This window comes from Chaetodon auriga, chromosome 8, assembly GCF_051107435.1.
Source record: "Chaetodon auriga isolate fChaAug3 chromosome 8, fChaAug3.hap1, whole genome shotgun sequence".
Lineage (NCBI taxonomy): Eukaryota > Metazoa > Chordata > Actinopteri > Chaetodontiformes > Chaetodontidae > Chaetodon > Chaetodon auriga.
The window spans coordinates 22726065-22748807 of NC_135081.1; the positions used below are offsets into that span (position 1 = coordinate 22726065).

Here is a 22743-nt window from a genome sequence, read left to right on the forward strand (position 1 = left end):
CTTAAAACACAGCTGTGCCTAAGTGCAGCCTTGCAGAGCTGCTGCAGTGTGGGTTCAAAGAAACGAGGTTAGATTTAAGTTACTAAAGATGAAAATGCACTTGTTATTGTGACAGATCTACATGTTTCTGCTGCTACTGAGTGCACTCCTGCATATTTTGGTTCCTTTTATTTCTTATAACCTGAAATATTTCTGATTTTATACATACAAAATGGCATTTTATATTTCAAACACTTTATTACCAAGACAAGCAAGGTAAAGCAAAGCATTTTATTGCAAGTATTAGTCAAAGATACACTTCAAACTGAAGCAAAGCAACACTAAAAGGCCAACAACCTATAAGAGAGAATTACAAAAGAAAGACATTTAAAACTGAAAGGAATAGAGCTGTTGGTACAACAGAGCCTTTGCAACATACAGAGAGACTGAGACATGGATCATCTGGTGATGAAGGTTCGCTGTTCCACGAGTACGTCCATTTGCTGGTGCCTCCCTCAGAGGTATCAGAGCCCAAGATCGTTAGCTTGAAATAAAACTGACACAAGAGTGAGATGCTACATTGAAAAAATGATGACATCTGAACGATCAGCACACACAGAAAAAATGTTCTAAATCCTTGGCCACTGTCAAATATCTGTCTTCAAAAACCATTATGTGTATACAAGGGAAAAAACAGCATCAGGAGCCTAATCTCTTGTGCAATATTTGGTTCAAAGTCATTATTGGAATGCTAATGGGATGAAAACAGGTTAAACATCTGATAGCCATGGGAGTAAACATTACAGTAAACATTTCTTAAACCAAAACGATTGGTTTAATGGACAGAGGGCCCATTTACTTTGGAACAGGACTGACAACACCAGACGCTCCATGTCTCTGATCCTCCAATGGGGTGAGGAACAACCAACAAAAAAATAATACAAAAAAAAGGAAAAAGAAAAGAACAGCAATTCATCACAACACAACTCATCCTTGGTTCATTATACAGGCACAGGTCTCTGTAATCCAGCACTCTGGGGAACGTCCTGGTTCCTGCCAGGCCTGGGTCAAACCATCTGAAAACACTGCTCTTTGGATTTGCCATCAACGACAACACAATGACAACCAGCAAGTTTACACAAAGACAGGGAAGTGTATCAAAGTCAAATTAGCATAATGATTTCATGCACTCAGAATTTATATGAAACCATGAATGTGCAGTGATGGATGGATGGATGGATGGGCGGGCTCTCTGAATTGTCCTGAGGCAGTAAGCACTGCTCATCTGGTTAAAACAAAACGCCAAGAACGGTTTCCAAACGCCGTTTGACCCAGACCTGGTTTCTGTTCAGACATCAGTAAAAACGGGACAATCAATCTCAGAAAGCTCACACGTGTTCGTACATCAGAGTTCTCTAAGTTCTGTAGAAATGTTAGTGGTTTACATGAGAGATGAGAGGAGATGAGGATGCCGGTTGGGGAATCAGGGCAGATCAAGTACGTAGGCTTGTCTTCTTGGTAGGCCACCCAACACAGGCATTGCAAAGTCACACAGAAATCTCACGATTATGTAAGAACGCACTTAAGGCTGAGGCATGTCTTTTCTTGTGGAATGAGACCTGTTCCTGCTGTAAAATGTTGTGGCACAAGGAAAAAAAACTGACAAGAGACAATTTAAGAGGAAAGAAGCAACACCTACGCTAAAATTTTCACCGCGATCCAAAGAATTCTGCCTGTCCGACATCTTTCCTTCCTTCCCCGCCGCTTTTTCGTTTTACCCTCTCTCACCTGCCCCTTACTGGCTCGGGGAATTTACATGGATAACGTACCAATTAGCAGCTTGGGATGAGCAAAAAAAAAGTCAGCTATTCAACACTCAAGTCAGTGTGGTTCATAAATGGTTCCCTTCGTCAGAGATGAGCTGCAACATGTGGGGGTTGACGTTTGGCCTTCTCTGGTGGTAAAAGAAGAGTGGAGGGTAAAAAACATTAAGAAAAGGAGGAGGGAGGGTTGACCTGTGAGTATCAACCAGAGCCTGACACACGGCGCTGCATCGCCAGGTCAAACCCACCTCCTCTCTTTCCTCCACCTCGCACCCCCCTCCATATTGTTGTGCTTGCGTGTCGGAGAATAAGGCGTCAACATGGAGGGGGAGGGGCTAAAGGCCTCGTCCTCCTGGCTCCGCCCCCACCATGCTGCAATATGATGCGGAGACTCCAGCCGCTTGAACGCACTCTCAATAAATACACCATAAAATATTCCGCATATATATATTTCATATATAAATTTAAAGAACGACACATTTAAATAGGACAACAAAATAAAAGTCGGCTCAAGAACAATTTCTCAAAATCGGATAAGTGTTAAGACAAAACAGAGAATATTTTTACAGTTATACTTATTTTGACTCTAAAATAGTTACTGTATAAGAATATCGCAATCAGGCATTACTCAAGCATTATATGTCATAATAAAAGCAATTTGCAGTTTTCTTTCATGTAGTATAACATATGCAGCATACCAAGGTAAGTGAGGTGCAGTGTTTTTAGAGATCTCTTGTAATAGAAAGGTTTCACCCCCTGGACTGAAAAGGTACCCACAGAACGACAGACCACCCTTGGTTTTTCAGTCCACACCCTACCGGCTCAAGACAGGGATACTGCTGGGCACATATTCCCTCCATCGGGGACGAGACACATGGCAGGGCATTGCACTAAGATGACAGAATCACATGGGCTGCTACCAGGGCTGGGCATCGTGAGAAAAGCTTCAATACTGACACTGGTTCTGTTGATTGCATCTCTATACCTGCTGTAAAATGACACTTGATTGCTAGCATACTTCGCTACGCAACAGACTACATTATTTTCTGTCAGTCATGCATTTTTCCTCCTTATGTTGGTTTCCTTTAGAAAAAAAAAAATGCCCTTCAAGAAGAAAAAACTCGATTCCTCAGTGCAAGAATCCACTGCTGTAAAACCATTTTTGGGGATGCTTCAAAATTCTGATGCCAAAATCTGGTATCGTGGTTTGACACCCAGCCCTAGCTGTAACAAAGTGTCAAGCGGCAATTCCAGAAGGAGAACCGCCACCGGAGAGCGGGCTGACTCAACCAAGCCGCCAACAAAGTCACGAGAGCATGAGGCACACTTTTAATGACCGACTGCTTAGTTTGGTAACGCCCATCCCTTCCGACTCCTTGTTTACACTGAGGTTTGGATCTTCTCCTCCTCCCTTCAGGAGGTAGAAGGGGGCTGGAGGGGCAGAGATCAAAACCTCTTGGCTATGTGTCTGAGTGAGAGTGGCAGTCTCTAAAGTGCTGTGCTATGTTTGTCATTCGTGGGCTGGGTTGCATCACACCACGCTAGTGTCAGCTACGACCCCCCCGACCACCCCACCGCCCTCCCACCCGAGCGCACATTCCACTGTACCAACGACACCATTGGTCCAAGACGCTAAATGCACTAGGAAGCGAAAGCTCAACCACAACCATATACTTGGCATATATTCTATTTCTATGTAGGCTTAATATCTAAATACATGAAACACGAGTTTGCATTTGCTGTCTCTAAAAAAACAAACGTGTACAGTGAGTGTGTGGAAACGCAGCCATTCCTGCGCTGCAACGTGTTCTTGAAAAGGAGATTCTACTTGTTTGATTTTACATTTCATCTTTCAATTGACAGCACCATCAAGAGGAAAGGCACTTTCTGTGGACTTTTTCCAACTCCGTTGCTACCTTCCACTGCAAATAGAGAGCAACCAAAATAAGGGATATTCATCGATTACTCGAAATGGAATACACCTTTACTTCCATTTACAAAAGGGAGACACTGACCTTTTTAAGTTAATTTAGCCATTTCTCTTCACCAGACAGTTGTCACTTTGTGGGTAAGACGTTTGTTCTTCAGCTTCCATAAAGATTCATCTGTATTGTTCGGCAATCTTAATTGAGGGCCAAAGGCCACAACTAGCGGCAAGCTGTGAGCTGAGTGTGCCCTTTAATTTCAGTCCAGTCAAACAAATCATTTTAATAGAACCGGAAAGACAAACAAGGACAACCCTGCTGTGCGACACAGATGTCTGTTGAGGAAAAATTGACCAAATAAATAACATCTTCTTATCCCTTCAAGCATTCACTTCCACAGGCCCCAAATGGTCTTGCTCATGTTAGGTCACTTCTCTACGAGCTAATATTTGCAAAGCAGAGCTGATGACATTTCAGTTGTAAGCGAGGCAAACACATCTGCTATGTAAACATGTGTTCAACTGCCCTCGAGAGCGTAGTTTATACACAAACTGAACATCCATTACAGACAGCAGACATAGTGAGTTATAAATGGATTCTCGCAGTCAACCTCCAGACTTGTTCAACTTCCAACGTGACCTGCCGCATAAAGTTACCGTTGATCAGGTTTGACTCCTTCCAAATCACACATACTTGAATGAATAGCAGATCCCACTGTATCTTACTGACCAGACCCCAACTATTGTCCTTCAGCTCTAATCTGTCTTACGCCTCCCAGGGGGATCGGATGGGATTGTACAGCCATGGAATGTACTCCTTGGCACAGGGGAGTAAACGGTCGGGAGTAAAGGGAAAAGAGGGCAACAATAAGATTACAGGCTTTGTCACACCGCAGATTTACCGGGAGGCTAACCCTTTGTATTTGTGAGCACATGAAGAGGCTCGGTTAAGGAGAGGAGTCTGAGGAAAGCAACAGAGGTTGCAATCCGACGTAAACCCTCTGAGGCTTTAACACAAATGGAATGGAGAGCTTTTGCCCCGTGTCACGATATTGTTTGATCACACGTGTGTCCTTGAAATAGATCGACAACACTCTCAAAACCACTTGCCCGTTCCTTTCCACTCTCGCTCTTGATAGGGAGCATGCACCAGTGGAAGGAAACCAGAGAACAGAGAGCAGAAACTCTGCTAAATGCATCAACCGGCTCTTCTTCCATTCTACCGTTTGTCATCCCAACGAGGATGTAAAGTCTAAATACAAAGCCTGTAGGAGTACAGTATGTAACATCTCTCTCGAGACTCTCTCTGCGACAAACCTCCGACTGTACGAACATCTACAAAATAGGAGAGAAATAAGCATTCAGCATCTTGCAGCTTTTTTTCCAAACATCAATGCAAGAGGCGGTTTAAGTCCACATCCCTATCGATAACAGTATGACAGTCCAAACACACGTCACTAGTTTTAACAACCCCACCACTGTTCACACATACACTGCACGTTATAGTGACACACGAACAAGTCAACAGTCTATTGCAATAATAAAACTTTGCTATTATCTTTTTAACCATTAATTATCATGATACATTTGTTACTAAGATTAATAATTAGACTACATTGTTTTTCTGTTAGCAAAAATAAGTGGTGTGCATTACATAATTTAAAATGTACAAATATACTTTCGATCTGGCTTTTAAAAAGGCTTTCAGACACAAGTGAATTCATGAAGGCTCAAAGCCACTGGCTTCCACACTGGAAGGCTTGCCTACGAAAGGCGGTCAAATGCAACAGCGGATGCAGGACCCTACATTACACCTCACTGTCCAAGGAAACGTCTGCCAGTGTACCGTTTTACAGGTTCTCAATGCTGATCGCAACTACCGAGTAAAATCTCGAGCTCCCTCGCACCAACCACAGCAGAGCGACCGTCTCCTGCCCGAAGCGAGTGAGGTTTACCTTTCTTCCTTCGACCCTTCCCACCTGCCCATCTACAGTCTCATATCGAGGTTCAGCTTCAGCTTCTAATTCAAACAGAGTAGCACCACGCCTGTGTTCGCTCCTGAAACACAGCTTCTTTTAGTGCAGATAACTTTCACAAAAAAAAAAAAAAAAACACCACCTAGACAAGCTTCAGGTCATCAGCGGCACAGAGGAGCTAAGCGGTGACTATAATCATGATCATATCGACAGTCAGCCGCAAATATAGCTCACTAACTTAACTCCTCGGCATTGTTCTGAAGCCAGTCGCAACTTTGGGCCGGTTACATGGACAGGAGTTAAACCTGGTACTGGACTCAGACTTGTATTGAAAGAAACCGTTTATTGAAAGAATTAAGTTTATGACGAGGCTGACTCCGTGCCCATGACCCCGGCCTTTTAGGTACAAACACACTGTAGCAGCTGGATACATGTCTGGTGACGATTAAGCAAAAAGACAACTCTGCTGCTCCAACAGCTAACACTGCTGTAAAGGCAAACACCACGAATGTATTGATCTTAGGATGATCTGAATGAGATGTATAGAAAAGTCAGTAGACGGTTGTTGAGAAGAATAAGAGGCATCGGGTGAAACTTTCTCGCTTTAAACCATCTTATGCTGTCCATTTGTTGGAATACGCCTTTTAATTTTTATCCCAGTGAAATGGGATCCTCAAAACGAGTTATGCAGCTTTTGACCATTTAACACTGAACTTCCACCAGGCACTTGAATACTACCTCTTTATGGCCTTTATACTCCACTTGGCTGCAATCAGGTGAAACGCTTTATTAATCTTAGGAATTAAGAAAATCAGCCTCATTAGCAAACTGATGATCAGGAATTCTGAAATGATGCCCGTTGAAGATAAAGTATTCTCAAACCACAGAGGCGCAAAACATCCTTCAGTTCAAGTAAAAACATGAAAATCACCAAAACTGCAGTTGCACCATTTTTGCCCAACAGCAAGGGCAAACTCATAAAGCACGCTGATCAATCGTCTCACAGAGGAGCAATACATGAAAGTGCCAAGTAAGTGGCGAACTTTTCTCTTTTCGAGGACACTCACTTTCAAATGAAATGTGTAACTGTTCTTTTGAGTCGTTCGAGTCCCCTACAATCCTCTTCCCTTCGCTTCGACTGATTATTGCACGAGAGGAAACCATTGACGTGATCTCTATTTACCCACCATCTCAAACTCAAGAGAGGAAACGTGAGATAAAGCACTGAGGGAAATGAATGCACGACGACTATTACGATTAAAAACATAAGTGTGCACGATTTAAATGATTTAAAAAAGTCAGAATCATAAAATGTTTCACATAATGTAGAAGAAAACTAACAACCAGAATTAAATAACAGTGTTATACTTTAAATGAAATCCATAGATGGCTGCAGCTGAGCAATTGATATATCAGCCAATATAAACTGCCCCTGTTTAAATGTGACAGCTGACTGCTAAAGATAAATATGGGCTGATCTGAAACCTTTTAAGACAAGTCCTTGTTGTGACTTTAAGGGGGCATTTATACCTCGTCGCCAACAGGTGGCAGTGTGCTCAAGAACATGTTGCTCCATACAAGTAACTGGTGATTTCACCCACTAGTAAAAAGTGACAGAAGAGAGGAAACAAGAGGAAAAAGGAAAAATAAAAGTGGCAACTGGTAGGACCTGTAGTCCGATAAAATAATTATATTCCAAAAGAAATCACCACTTAACAACTCCAGAGTCTGACCCTTCCTTATCTGCTCCCCCTATTCCAACACTGGGGAGAATCAACGACAAACTACAGTAAAACTGACAGAATGTAAAAGTGCTGCTGCTCAAACTGACTTGAGGTACTGCAGATGGCAAAGGAGCAGATTAGTAGACTATAGAGAATGACTGTGCCAAAGGAAGGGAAAAGTAAAAACAAACTAAAACACCCTCTAGGCCACAAGTAAAGGAGACAAACAGGGAAGAACAGATAGGAGGGGCGATGGAAAGGGGGCCTGATAAGGGTGAAGATAAACTGGTTGGCTGGTTTAATATTGCATAATAGTGCTGAGTTTCTCTCTTGTTTGTTTTTAAAGCAGCGTTTGCATCCTCAGTCCAGTGTGGGGGTGCCTCCTCCCCTCCCTCCTCCCTGCTTTCCTCTGCACAGTGTCAGGTCCGGATTGACTAGGCGTGTGGGGGGGCGGGACTTGCACATATGAGGACTCCTTGACTGGCAAGCCAGGTGTGCATGGTTGTCAGTGTGTGTTTGTGTGTGTGTTAAGGGTGGCGATGGTTGGTGTAGCTCAGGCGAAGTACATGGTCCTCAGGGTGTCGTGGTGAATCTGAACAGCTTTGGCCAGCGCCTGGGGGTCCCGACCGTTACTCTGACCAGACACGTGGCTGCCCTCAGCGCTGCAGAGTGGAGAGAAGAAGACCGGTTTTGATGGATAACAAACAATAATGGCATGCATGCAGGAAAATTGGATGCGTTCTGCAAGTAATACAAGACAGCTGCTATCAAAACACACACAGAGTTCAGGACCTTTACATCCACAGTCAAGCAAGAAGAGCCTCTTGTTTACACTCTCACTTCCTCACCTGTCATGTTCTTTGTCAACCAGATGGTAGCGGGCACGGAAGGCCACCAGGTGGGCGTAGTAGGCTGGCGCAGGGATGGAGACTGAGCGGGTACAGCGCACATAGGTGTGGCACAACTGGTAGGTGAGCAGCTGGAACTCGTCAGCAGTAAAACAATTGTCGTCCCACAGTACATGGTAGTGGGAGGGCCGACTGGTGCCCTGTGAGAAGGGAATTAAATGACACGCAAATGATACAGTTTGTTGAAGAAATGATAACAGAAACCACAGGACATCACAAAACTACACTGAGATTGAAAACATCACAGAGACAATAAATAAATACAACAAGCTCTTGCATAGCGATGTTATCTGCACCACAAATCAACTATGATGTGTATCACTATTTACATACCATTACAGTGTCTTACAGACAAGAACAACAACATTAGGAGTTAAAGCAAACAGGATCTGGCTAAATGCTGCTGCACAACCTTGTTGCCTAGATCTCATGCTGTTCAGTCATTTAAAAGAAGGAGGAAGTTTGAGTTCTGATGCTTGTACAGCTTTGTCAATCCGTTTACTGTATCATGCTCAGTAATGCGTTGAAAAGAAAAGACACCTGAAAATGATGAGGGGGGTAGAGTATTTCCTCTTTTCCCTTGTGGTCATTTCATTTCTGAATCCCCTTTACTGCCTATTTGCAACAATGCACAGCTCTGTAAAAGCACAGAGGAGACAAGAGGCCCGTCTCACCTGTATTCCAGCGTGACTGCAGAGGTAAAAGTCAAACTCGTAGGGATGCGTGATGTCCGTGTCCACGGTAGTACCAGCAGGAATGTTTCCACTGCGTCCAACCTGACAAAAGCAATGTCCACCTTGGTTAGTCTCCACTAATGCCCTTTCTTTTTTCCATGTTCCACCATGAAAGCAAAAAACAACTAGAACAGAAAATGGAAGATGGGGAAAAAGAGCAGCTGAAAAAAAAAAAAGCTTTTAAGGCACTAAATGAAAAAAGAACTAGCTGATGGACCGTCCCAGGCAAAGGTTTATCAAGAGCTTCCCAATCAACCAATTAAAAGCCTAATGCTCTGGAGAGCCTAATGCTCCGTATGGGAGTGACTGCACTGAAAATAAGGTTGTTACTAGCTGAGTCTTACTGTTGGGGCCTTGAGTGCCACTCCAGAGCTCTCGGTTTGCATTGAGCCCTAATGCTTTAATCGAAGGTAATTACAGGGGTTAGAAGGGTGAACAGTCCAATTGACAACAAAAGGTAATTAAGGAGACCCATTTTGAGTACTCAACGTGCTGGCACAGGGCATAAAAAAGAATATGGACTAGCACATAACACACTGTACTGACTTAATGGGCCGCGTCGTGTTATACTAAAAAAGAACATGGATGTGCTCGCGTTTGTGTGTGAGTGGCGGGGACTCACTCTCTCGTTACGGTCGGCACAGAAGAGGCGTGTATGGTGGCGTTTTTGCACAACAATGTAGGTGATGCCTGGCTGGTACTCCTTCTCCAGGCTTATACAGGCCTCACGGATGGCCAGCAGCTCATAGTACAGCACCTGAGGACAAAGAAGTTTAGAAAAACTACCCCTGAAGAAAACCCTGTCTCCACCTTCTTCATACATTGTACAATATATATTATTTTGTCCTTCTTTATATACAGGATTTTTATTTCATTTCTATGTTATACAGATGATCTGGATCTTTACTTTCTACAGACCTACTGTACAACCAATCACAATATCAACTTCACAGTTCAAATCCAAGGCAAGTTGGGAGTGTTGTCTTCCTTTTGTGAAAGAAAGTGGGAGCTGACCTGTCTGAACTGGCCCTCTGAAACTCCATCCCTGTAGAAAATGATCCTGGTGGGCTTGTAGCGTGTTGATTTATAGAACTGGATGAGCAGTTCCCGCACCATGGAGGCCAGGTCCTGGATGACCTCCTGCCTGGGCCTCTGGACTCGCACAGTGGCACAGTACCTGCTGGGGTGGGCGTCCATACTGCCTACCACCTGATAGACAGACGGGAGGAGCAGAAGGGATGTGAGTGAGGGGGGGTGATGATGGATTGCAAGGAAGGAATGCAGGAGAGAGAACGAAAGACGAAAAATCTGATGGAAATGTTAACTGACAGTGAAGGTGAGATAAGGTGACCATAAGTTAATAAATACAACCAATAGATCAGAGACTCACTGCTGCAATTGAAGGCTTCTTCCCATCTCCAGCAGGTGGATGTGTAACATCTGCTCCCAAGAAGATAACTGGCTGCTGAAACACTGATGGTCTATTGATTTAGACACAAACACATTAATTATATTGAGTTACATGACAGCATATTGACCGTTTCCTCACAAGGTACCATGTTTGCAACTATATGCATGTGTTTTCTTGTTTACTTCACACTCCTGTACACGTGACAAACAGTTGAAAACAAAATATGAACAGTCCGAATTACGAGAAGCCATTTAAAACCAAGTGTGAGGAGGAGGAGGAGGAGGAGGAGGAAGAGAGCATGACTGACCGTTGGTGAGGTACCAGGATGTTGTTGATGCCTCCCAGCTTCACATTGATCTTCAGGCAGAGGTTGGAGAGGGTCTGAGGTGACGTCTTCACCACGTTCTTCACCTGGACGCACTGCGTGGCCATGCCCAAGAGGGTGTCTCCCACACGCTTTACCTCCGCTACGGGCATCAAAAAAACAAAACTTCGTCACCAGAGCAGTCACACATGGGATACTTTAGGGTAAAAAAGGAACAGACTGTATATTTCTCTAATGCAATGGAAAGAATATTCTGTTATAATACATTCTCCTCAGTATGGTTCTTTCACTAACATACATTTGGGAAGCTGAGGAAGAGAGAATATTACACCAGCACTCGGTCCCAGAATAGCACTGGTGTTTCCGCAGCCGTAACCACAAGCATATCTCTGGACACCACTGTAATATTTGTTATGAAGCAGTTTTCTAACCATAGACAGGAGTCTTTCCTGGCAGGATCACGATGATGAGCTGCAGTCCGGCGTAAGTGTTCTTCAGGTGTCTGAACATGGGCTCCACGCTGTCCGCTCCCTGGGCGTATTTACAGAAACATGGCTGGCCCTGGATGGGCATCCCAGCATCCTTAGAGATCTTACGCAGCTGGTCTGTGAAACCCCTACATGAGGAAGAGGCAGGAGGAAAGGATGAAGAGTCATTAGAATGATGAATCAACTAGAATCAAAGCTCAAAGCTTCTGTCTTTTTTGCTTGGGGGGGGCGGCGGAGGAGCATTTTGTTCCTTGTAATCCAAGAAGTTATGTTAATGTGTTATCTTAAGATACTTTAAATTTCATTTTTGTTTAACCATGTTTGTATTATCTTACAAAGCCAAAAATCTAATTTCAGTGTATCATTGCATTTTTCCATGCAGGTGTCAGAATTTTTCTTTCTGATGTCTCTTGAACGCATCATGCAGTTTGCAGTTTTTAAGGGCACGCTTTTAACATCTGGTCAGACCACAGATGTAAACTATCTTTTCGTCAACCTTTGACATACTTATGGTCATTTTCTAGGAACCTGCATTGTTCCTTTGGTATTACAGAGTAAACAAAAGATAGAAAATAAAATTAAACTGTCAGTTCTGCAAACTGCTGAAATAAGAGATGCTACAATTCTTCTTCGTATTAATTGAAACAGAAACGATTAATTCATGCCAGATTACTATTAATGAAGACAGAAATATACAAATGAAATCATCTCTAACATCATTACAGATAAACAATGGAGGCAAAATAGATAAGTGACTCCAATAGTCTAACATGTCTTTTAAAGTATCATGAATATAATTCAGGGAACAGCCTCACTGCCCCCACGGTGGCTAAAGAATCTCAGAAAAGGACTTTACAGGAATGAAACATTTGTAAGTAATCATACTTTAGGATTTCTTCCCGACACTGCCTCTGTGTGGCGAAGCAGGCGATGGCCCACATCTTGATCTCCACCCCGGTGTGGAACTGCTTCCCCCTCATGTCCCACACTCCGTGGCTGGGCGTGGCTACCGTGCGGTTCTGAAACAACATTGCAGTCTCACCACATGTACTCATGATTATGTAGGCAAACACTCACATTCATACTGTTCATACAGATTCAGTGTGCACGCACTCACACACACACACACACAAACACACAAACACACACAAACACACAAACACACAAACACACGCGCTTACTTTCTGAAAACTCATAGAATCCACACACACTATTCATCCATACCAAAATATATTAACACTCATTTGTACATAAATGCACACTCGATCAAAGAAACAAGTCTTTGCACCAGAGAAACACTTAACCTTCAAACTGAATAACATATCATTAAGTGGTTTTGATGCGAACCTTGAATTGTATTGTAGCGGTAGTGTGATGCACTGTGTGATGGAATGTATAGTATGTTAGATGCAATTTGGTGTGTGTATCACACATAATGTGCATAATAATGTCATAGTCCTCAGTAATACACACCAAATGTACAACAGTAAAAGCATGCCTCCTCAGAGAAGGTAAACAGACAGATGTTAATCGGCCCTGTGGTTCAGTCTCAGTAAGTCGCTTCTTTATCCAACTTTTGCATCCATGTTCATCTCTCGTCTTTTTGACTTTAACAAGGAAAATTAACATAAGCAAATCCTGGCCAAGTTTTTTGCAGTCATGATTTGGGCATTCCTTTGTTTAATCAAAAGGACCCTTGCGGCAGATGGGAAAAAATGTTTGCACCACTGAGACTCGACCACTAGAAACTAAGCCAAAAAGACAGACACCATGAAGTACAAACAGAAGCCAGTGAGTTAGTTCCCCTTAAAGACAGTGCAATTAAGGCTGAGGAAGGGGAGAGCGTGTCAGACAAACAGAGAGAATGGGCGTGATTTAAAGGAAGGGTACCATAAAGTGCTCTGTGCTCACCCTGCCGCCGTACTGCAGCATGGGGGCGGGTAGCACTCGCCCCGTCACGTGGGCCATCTCGTCGCGCACTTTGAACTGGAACTCCTGCACAAACGGGTCTGCCTCGTAGTTGGCACTGCGCACCTGCGTGGAAACAATTTGACACAGAGTCAGGTCACGGTGGTTAATGACAGCATCATTTAAAGACCACTGCAGTACTGAAATGCTATAGCATATTGTCATGCATATGCTAATCGGAACATTTTACTACATTTGCACAGATCCAGGCTGGCCGTTTCCCTGTTTCTACTCTGTATGTTTAGCTAAACACCTGCTAGCTGTAAACCAATATTAATGGAAGATAGTAGAGTGATATGGTTCTCCTCATCTAAATTCCCAAAGCAAATACATTTATTTCCCACAAAGTCAATCTACTTAAAAGAGGAAGAGAGCAACTTCTTCCAGATGTTGTACAGTAGGACAAAATTAGTGTATTAGGAGACAGCTCTGATTCCTCATAAGAATGAAACCAAAGTGCAGCAATAGTTCAGTGGGAATTATAGAATTAAAAATGTGATCTCTACAGTGCTCGCCTCTGTGTCAAGTGCTTGGCCATCACTGTTTTAAACAGACCTTATACCTATGCTTGTAATGAGGCATTGCTTCTGTACTAGCTGGCATGCAGTATGTATGGGTATTCATTTTTCTTTATGCATTTTCTCTCTTGCAGTTCTCATCTATATTGTTTTCATGCTTTTCTAAGATGCTGGTGGATAGGAAAAATGGTGACATGCCAAGAGATGTCAGGTGCTAGAACTCTAATCCAAAATGACTGCAAGCGCAGTGTACAGTACATGATCAGTCCAGCTGGCATGTTATCCAAATTTATTATGTAGCTCTGACAGACACAGCTTATCTGCTTGATTTGTCCTTTTCTGTCTCTGAACCTCTGCTACTCCACCCACACTGCTCTATCAGTTTCAAGCAACTGTGCATCTAAATGAAAACGCCACCACAGTGATGTCTACAATGATTTCCTGTGAGCAAGTCCAGTCATTTTGCTCCTGAGTGAAGAGATAGGGACACATGGTTTAATAAAGCAACAACAGGTACTAAATGTGCATTGCTAATCTGATGGTGGCCAGAGGCAGTGCACAGTCTGTCAATCTTTCCATAAACAATATGCTGCAGACACTGTAGCAGCCTCACACACACATTAAAGCCATTATGACTGGCATTTTGTTGACCCTGGGCAGGCCAAATGCAACGGACAAGCATGCAGACATGCCTCTGTTCACAATATAAAATGAGAATCCGGGAGAGGTGATTACAAAACAGGCAATTTAATATCAAGATGAGCAGCATGGCAACCGAGCATTGACAAGCTTAGCAACGGGGGCATTTCACAAAGCCGTTGTGTAAATGCAAATGTAACATGGTGAAATCAACACAAAATGCTGAAGGCTGAAATATACCATGTAATGAATCGATGTTTCCGCTTACTAGACCTCTACAGGTACAGAGACTTTCTTTCCCTGAATTTAGCCATCCAGGCATTTGTCTTTGGCTGTGACCACACACACCTGCTTTAAAGTTAGAGACCCCAAAATGGCTCTAACGTTAAACCAACCAATCTAAACCTAACTACATGAATGACAGTACATGCTCAGGGCACTATACAACATAACACAATGTTCTTCCAACTGGATGTGTTTCAGTGGAGAGTTGAACAGTACATGATACACAAATACACTTTGTTTTTGTTTTCTGTTACTCCACCTTTTAATAAGACAATACATTACATTATGGTAATAATGTCAACCACACTCCTGGTCCCAACTCACCAGCCTGCTGATCTCCTCCTGTCTGTCGGGTGCAGAGCGAGCTGTGGCTTTGATCATAGTGGAGGTCTGATTATCAGTCAGCTTCTTGATGCACCGTTGACCAGCTACAATGTTACACACCTGTAAGAAAAAAAAAAAGTTTGAACAAAGGTTGGAACAACATAACTAACATTTTAGTTATCATGTTGCCAGTAAAACAAATTCTGGGCATACTGCAGGTGCCTGGCTTCATATTTCTACACTTGATACACAGGCACACCTGGGAGCTGCCCAGTAGACCATACACTGCAGATTTCATCACACTTGGAGTTATGTTTAAACTAAAAGCCAGTTAAAAAAAAAAAAAAAAAAAAAAAAAGAGGAATAGCAACTTATGTTCTCTCACCTCCAGAGGCAGGTAGGTGTGCTTTTGCTCCTGGCCCACCTGTAGACAGGGCAAATGTGGGTACTTCAGCTGCAGGTTGTACTTCTCCCTGAAGTACTGGGCTACAGTACGCTCTACAGTCTGACCATTTTCCAGCTGTAGAGGGAACCTGCGAGAAGCAGAGATGTGAAAAACTAGACTGCCACTCAGGAAAACTAAATCAGACTGATTTAATGAATGCACGTCAGTCATCATGTATAAAATCATAGCTACCGCATGCATTAAGAACACTTAAAAAGTGTGCAGCCATCTTCTATAAACCTCACAATCGCTATTCAAATATAATTAAATAGCTTTACTGTTAATATTGTAGCAGCACACTGCTAAACGCACCATTGCTTTATATATGGACCATCCTTTCTGATGGTATGGTGATGTAAATGCCATGTAAACGATAACACACACTAAGGTTTCCTGCTACGGATCACACTGAAGATCAGCAGCTGCACACAACAGCTAGTTCACTAACAGATGACTAATGTTGACTGCATGGTTGTCAGATGAGTCAGCCATTATCTGGTTTGTTTGGTGGTGGTGAATTGGTGATTGCATCCTCTGCGGTCCACGTTCCCCACCCCCACCCCGTCCACACACTCCGCCCAGAGTCTCCTCTTCCCTCGCCCGCCCAGAGGCTGACTCACGTTTGATGGCTGGCAGGCCGACGGGTCACGTTGCAGACACGATACTTCCTCCGCATGGTTCCACAGTGCGTCACCTCCACCTTCAAACCTGGTGAATAATATAAAGTGTTGGAGTGGCATGGAGAATGTGTCTGTGTGAATGGCTGCGACATGTGCTCTCCCTGCTCCTGTTCAAACTCTCTCTCTCACCCACGCACATAATGCACTTTTACTCATCTGATTTAGCTCTCTTTCTCAGATGCAAGCACACATTACACCCCTGTCTTCACCTTTGATTTCTTTGGTGAATTTGACCCGGTGTGAGTCTGTGAGAGGGCGAGGCTGCTCGTCTATGTTGTGGATGTCCAGCACTTCACACATGAACTGGATGACTGGCTGGGCCTTGTAGAAGGCTGTGGCAGACACTGTAAGACAAAGCAAGGACAAGAGTCATTTCAGACGTAGCAACAGTATAATATACTACACTACAATGAACGACAGCAACTTGATTCTGTAATCCACTGGCTGCAGTTATATCGTAGTTTGAATTTGATGGTATCCATGTTGAGTGCCTGCATGAAAAGAAAAACTGACAGAAATGAAATATAAAACGTTTATGCAGTTCCTTAAAGTAGGAAAGTAAAGGCAGCCCAAACAACTGCAGTAATACTTTTCACCAGTTTTTTAACTCCTTCAGAAGACCATGTGTTCAAAATGATATCTACTTTCTCAAACAAAGTGAGACTCAGCTTCAAGTAAGACAGGCAAAGCATGAACACCAGATGGACTGCAACACAGGGATGGAATATTTGTTCCTTCTGTTCTGATGTGATGGACCCTGAGAACTGTAAAATATGACAGGCGACATGGCAGAGCAAGACATGCAACATCAGAGAGAAACTAAAATCTAGGGCAAACAAGAACACATGTGACAAAACACAAAGGGAGATAAAAAGAAATCCAAAATTGGACATAGAGAGCTTGGTGCTTCGGTTGAGGACGTTGTTGAGGAATAATCTGGCTCAACTGCTGTGATGATAGAAATCTCTCTCTGACTTGGATGAAAGCTCTGCAGGCGGCCATCCATGAGCGATGCCTAACGAGACTACAGACGACTGCATTGTACACACACTCTCTTACACCTCTGGTTTGCCTTGTGCGACATGACAACCTCTCACCAGAGCCAGGAAGTGAGATCACTCCTGACTGTCCTCTCCATGCATTGGGTCTAATTTCTCTGTGTGTTTGAGAATGTATTTGAGTCATTAATGCAAAGCCAAAATTGAATGGTCTCATCTGTCTGTCATTACAATTATTTGGTATATGTGTTTTGGCTCACTCATGAAACTGCCTTCATGCACATGCATTCAAATAGGCTTAATCGTTTGCTTTGTCAATAAATTATGCCGTACAGAAGAGTTAGAAAACAAATGCTTTGCATACGCTCGGAGCTTTAGTTTGTTTGGCGGAGAGCGGACAAGAGACTTGAGCCGACCAATTGATTTCCAAGGATGAGAGGGCGGGAAAATGAGACAAAGAGAGAATCAGAGAGTAGAGTGGGAAAGGTTCAAATGCAGATAGAGGCTTCAAGCACTTGGAGCAAAACAAAGGCTGTCTCAAGGAATTGCTCCACACAGCTACCCTCCTGACCCCAGCAACACCCACCAGTCTCACTCATGCAGGCACAACCGCACACAGACAGACAAGCGCGCGCACGCACACACGCACGCACACACGCGCACACACACACACACACACACACACACACACACACACACACACACACACACACACAGAGTAGCTGCCTTCTGTCTCCACAGCAACCGACTAGTCAGTTCCCATCCAGCCAAGAACCCACCTTCCTCCAAGTTCCTTGGTCTCTCCCATCTCTCCAACAACCTCCTGCAGTGTGCATATGGCAAAACACATTCTCCACCACCCTTTCTGCCTCTTACTTTCCACAAATAATAACAGGCTGAAATCGTAGCTCACTATTCCAGGCCATCAAACACAGTTTTTCAACGCACAAGGGAGCAGAGCTGAAGCCAATTATCAGACTACATCTTGAACCATTCCATTTGTTTCCGAGAAACTGGTTCTCAGCCAAAAAAACAAACAAGACAAATTGGTCGACAACTCAATAACCAGTGATGTGATGTGAGTAGGAGTTATGCCATCACAGCGTAAAGAAAAAACTTGACAGACTTCACAAGTAACGCAAGCAGCAAGAAGAGTTTCAAGTTTGATTTGAAAAAAAAAAAATGACCAAACTAAAAAGAAAATGTGGTGGTTTCACTATAAAAAAATGATTTGGTTCACCGGCACCGTTCACATCAGCCTTCAGCCTCCAGCCTCCACAGTGATGAAAGAGCCTTAAGTATCTTGCAGACATTCAGCTCCAATGAAATCCAGCCATTAAATTTCCTCAAACATAACATCAGTGAAGAAAAATTGATCATGCAAAATAAATATCTAAAAAAAGCCTGTATCATGGAGGCGCCACGTCACACTAATCTATCTGCTCAATTATTAAAATCTCATTTCCCCAGCTGGACAAGAGGAACAGAAGATTTCTGTGTTGTTTTTTGAAGCAAGGATCGAAAACATTGTGAATCTCGCACTTGTATGAAGATTTTGAAACGTGGCTTTTGAAACAGTTCTCACTGTGTTTGAGGCGGTAAGCAACAAAAACAGCTTGTGTATTTACATTGTTGTAGCTGTGACAATGGATGCAAGAAGTCGGGGTGCTGATGATGAGATGTTTCATATATCCTCTATGAAACATCAGCATCCTGCTTTGACATACAGTATGTTGGTGTTCAGGTTTGCTGTCCGCTGTAGTGTAAAACATACGCAAATTGTTTTAAATAACTATTAGACATTAGTTATCCTTCAAATTATCATTTAGTATGACTTCATTACATAGACTGACCTTCCCTTAAATGGTAAATGGACTGTATTTGTATAGTGCTTTTCTAGTCTGAAGACCACTCAAAGCGCTTTTACAACTCAAGTCTGCATTCAGACATAAATGCAAGGTAGAACTCGGTTCTCACCATCAATGTTAAGCATCATCTTCCACATGGCAGGGCGCACAGATTGATGGAAACCGAACCAAACCTCTCTGCCCCCTCCCAGGGGATGGTCGTAGCCCTCTGGAGCCGAGAAGAAGGATCGACCCACCGGAGTGTACCTAAATGGAGATAAAGCATCGCAGTTATGGAAAGAGCGAAGTGACTGAAAGAATGAAAGATGATGTCGAGGTAAAAGCAATGAAAGGCTGTGAAAAAAGGCACAAGATGAAAAGGAATACGGGGTAAGTGGGAAAGGGTGCACGAGATGGCAGGAAATGTAACATTAGTTAACACGTCCTGAATTGAGAATGTAGGTCAATATGTGTTTATATGGTGTCACATTCAGCTGCTCTTCACCGTGGCCTGAAACTACATCGGTGAAATGAGAGGGTAGTGACACTGCCTGGACCTATCGACCTCATATTACTCTGCCCAGGAGACACATTAATAATTACAGGTGGGATACATTTTTCTTGGTGACTCCTGGACTGTCAATGTGTCATCATGCCACTGCAATACCGGTTCCCCCGGTGGCTGCAAACAGAGCTAAATGAAAAGTGTCGATATAACCACTTTTTAATAATGCTCTGAAAGAGATTTTCATTAAAGCACTGGTGATATTGTGTTCAGCTGTGCTCTTGCTGGGGCTTAGGAAACAGATATCGAGTGGAAGATGGTGTGAGGTCAAGCACGGCTCTCCGTGAGAGCCCATGTAAGCTGTGTTTGATTTCCGTTGGGATCTGAGTGCTAATGTTAGTGCCACTATGACAAAGCAAATATATAGTATTTGCTATGAGTATCAGAGGGGTCATGTGTTCTCTATCTTTTGACTTTGTTTGCTGACTGAAGAGGACTGAGGTGGGCTGATTAGGTTAGGACAAACAGACTATTTCCTTAAGACTGGATCCGCACTTCCAGACTTTTAAAGATCATTCTTTAATAGTATCTCCAAAATATCTAATAACAGCAATAAATGATATATTTAGACCTCCAGTTGTCATTAACAGAGTGAACACAGAAGTATTTAACATTTTTTTTAAAGAACGGGCCACAATAAAACATCAGCAGCTCACTTCATGGAGGGCAGGTGTCGCAGCACTACATCTACTGCGTGCACGGGGTTGGTGCTGATGGGTTTGTCCAGCTCCAGGGGCTCAGGCATGCTGCGGCCAGTCAGCACCTCGTGGAGCATGTGCCAGCTGACCAGAGACACGAACTTGATGGAAACTTTGAAAGGGCGATCTTTCCCTCCCTCACCTGGCAGAGTGACATCCAGGTCCACCTGAGGGGGGAAAGAAAGGAGGAAGGCGAGACAGGAAAAAGAAGGTTAGATCACAGCAGATGCATTTGGTGAGGGCTGGTTTCAAGCAGTGGTTGTCAAGATTTTGTGTATTTGTACCTGTATGTGTGTATACATGAGCTGTGGGTGATATAACGCAGGTATACAGGATGTTTTACAGACATCACACAGGGTCTTCATTCAGGTTCCACTGAAGATAAACGTTTTTTGTGTTTTTATGTATGTGTCTGTGTCTGTTCTCCACCTCACCCCTGTAGGTGCCACAGGCAGTGGGTTAGCAGTGTACAGGCTCTTCTTTCCATCATAGACTGGCCTGCGATCCCCGAAGATTGTCACCTTAAAGTGCTGCACCATAGAGTCAACCACCTCCCTGCACAACACACACACAATCTGAGTTTCAGTTATACTGTACAAGGCATGTTTAAGACTTCATAAACAGTGTTTATACCAGTTATCATCAATGAGTGTTAGACATCAGTTAAATGCCTATTTCTAAATGTACGAGATAAGTTTTAAAGATACTATTCAGAGGGTCCAGCCTACCTGTTGACTCGCCGTGGGCACTTGTCAGGCTTGATATCCACCTCGTAGAGGTAGACATCCATCTTGGGGATCTCCACCTGGAAGCAGTTGGCCAGCAGCTTGATGGGCTTCCCCATGGTGCCATAGCCAGGCCGCCGAGGCATGGAGAACAGGGACTGGGCCCCAACGGCTCCTGAGACGAGAACAAGGAGGGGTGGACAAATGTTAAATAAAACTTCATCTACATCTGATTCAGCCATTTTATATAAAACAAAATACGTAAAGCTTGGCTGATCCATCAGCATGCTGACATTGACAGATACAGGCTTATCTCTGATACTGTAATGGTCTGTGTCTTTAAAGTTTACTGATATGAGGTAATATCCTGCCTCAGTAGACAACAATTTAATACCCAAATGAAATCTCCTTGTCAAAAAAATACACATATGTTATTTGTTTATGTATAAAATTAACATGTGAACATCAAAAGAAATGTTCCTTGTTGGGCTCTATAAACAAAAAAGGGAAACTGTTAAAAAGTTAGCACTAAACAATGCCAGCTGATTTAAAAGGTAGTACAAATAACAAATACACGGTCAATGGTTTTTTAGTACTGGCTTGTAAAAAACACACAGTATAACAAGTGTGATGGTGGAAAAAAACAGTGAAGCACCAAATGTCAAGATAAGTTGCTGTGTAGGGGAGACACCAAAAATAAACAAATCTCACTTCAACATGTTAAATATTACACAACACAAACGCACACCCACCCACGACACTCTCAATGAAACCATACAGTGCCAGTTCTCAGTAACACGCACTTTACATATATGATGTGACCTACTGAGAAAAGAACAGAGATGATACAGACGCATCAGTGGAATAAAACCGCTTTCAAAACGAACAACACGCCCATGATGAAAAAAAAACAAAACACTCAGGATGATGAACACTCCTCTGACACGTGCGTGAGTGTTTCATGGGGCACCAGCTCTAAAGCAAACAACAGTACATGGGCCGACATGTGTACTGAAAACACACCCATGACTCAGGTGCATTGACCATATATGCAGCATCTAAATGAGGAAGTCGACTGCTTGGCTGGCGAATGAAGCAGATTTGACGCAATATGGCGATACAGCAACGCTGCCTTCTACAAACACTGTCACTGTCACATGTTATTTTAAAACACAAGAGCTGAATAATGTGACTTTGGCGGAAAGAATTTCCACTAAAACTATTTACTTTCACTGTGGTGGAAGTAAAACGAGGCTTTGTAAGATGACAGATTGAAAATGACTCACATTTCAGATGACGTAACCTTTAACATTGAACGTTGTATTTTATTGAGAATTTTGCACAATAGGATGTTACTACTAGCAGGCAAAAAAAATCAATGCATAAAGCTTAAACTGAATAAATAAACTGCTTCACACTTGCTCTGGGAATTGTTCTACAATAGACCAACACAGGGCTACGCTAATGACTGTTAATTGTGTAGTGCTACTCACAACAGAGCATGTGTTCGACAATCTACTTACTGGGTTAGAGTTTTCACATCTGTTCTAAAAACAGCATTACTGTGCATGAACACACACAGGCCATGAGATGTCTCAGACGTGAGTCACTTTGATCCAGAAAAAGCGAGTTCTGTTCAACTTAATGTGCCACACTCATGTTAGTGCTATTTTTGGGTCTGCTGAGGCTTGCCCTCCACATCACACTTGACAAAACAAAAGGCTTTGCTGACGTGCCAATGCAGTGTTTGGATTAAAGT

General features: G+C 43.1%; 1 protein-coding gene across 2 annotated transcripts in view; it reads right to left on the minus strand.

The window, feature by feature from the left end:
• Window positions 1-256: 256 nt before the first annotated feature.
• Window positions 257-22743, minus strand: part of ago3a (argonaute RISC catalytic component 3a) — a 35585-nt gene continuing 13098 nt past the window's right edge. The window contains exons 2-19 of one of the 2 annotated variants that reach the window (XM_076737828.1): window positions 20988-21159; window positions 20694-20814; window positions 20218-20426; window positions 19127-19263; window positions 16361-16495; window positions 16092-16179; window positions 15412-15559; window positions 15027-15146; window positions 13204-13326; window positions 12178-12311; window positions 11236-11420; window positions 10787-10946; window positions 10459-10549; window positions 10083-10277; window positions 9691-9825; window positions 9009-9110; window positions 8275-8474; window positions 257-8088 (exon numbers count right to left, since the gene is read on the minus strand). In XM_076737828.1, the coding sequence (XP_076593943.1) occupies window positions 7980-8088; window positions 8275-8474; window positions 9009-9110; window positions 9691-9825; window positions 10083-10277; window positions 10459-10549; window positions 10787-10946; window positions 11236-11420; window positions 12178-12311; window positions 13204-13326; window positions 15027-15146; window positions 15412-15559; window positions 16092-16179; window positions 16361-16495; window positions 19127-19263; window positions 20218-20426; window positions 20694-20814; window positions 20988-21159 (2564 nt within the window). In that variant the 3' untranslated portion in view covers window positions 257-7979. Of the gene's footprint in view, window positions 8089-8274; window positions 8475-9008; window positions 9111-9690; window positions 9826-10082; window positions 10278-10458; window positions 10550-10786; window positions 10947-11235; window positions 11421-12177; window positions 12312-13182; window positions 13327-15026; window positions 15147-15411; window positions 15560-16091; window positions 16180-16360; window positions 16496-19126; window positions 19264-20217; window positions 20427-20693; window positions 20815-20987; window positions 21160-22743 lie in introns of both variants that reach the window. The other variant, XM_076737826.1, reaches the window with a different exon arrangement.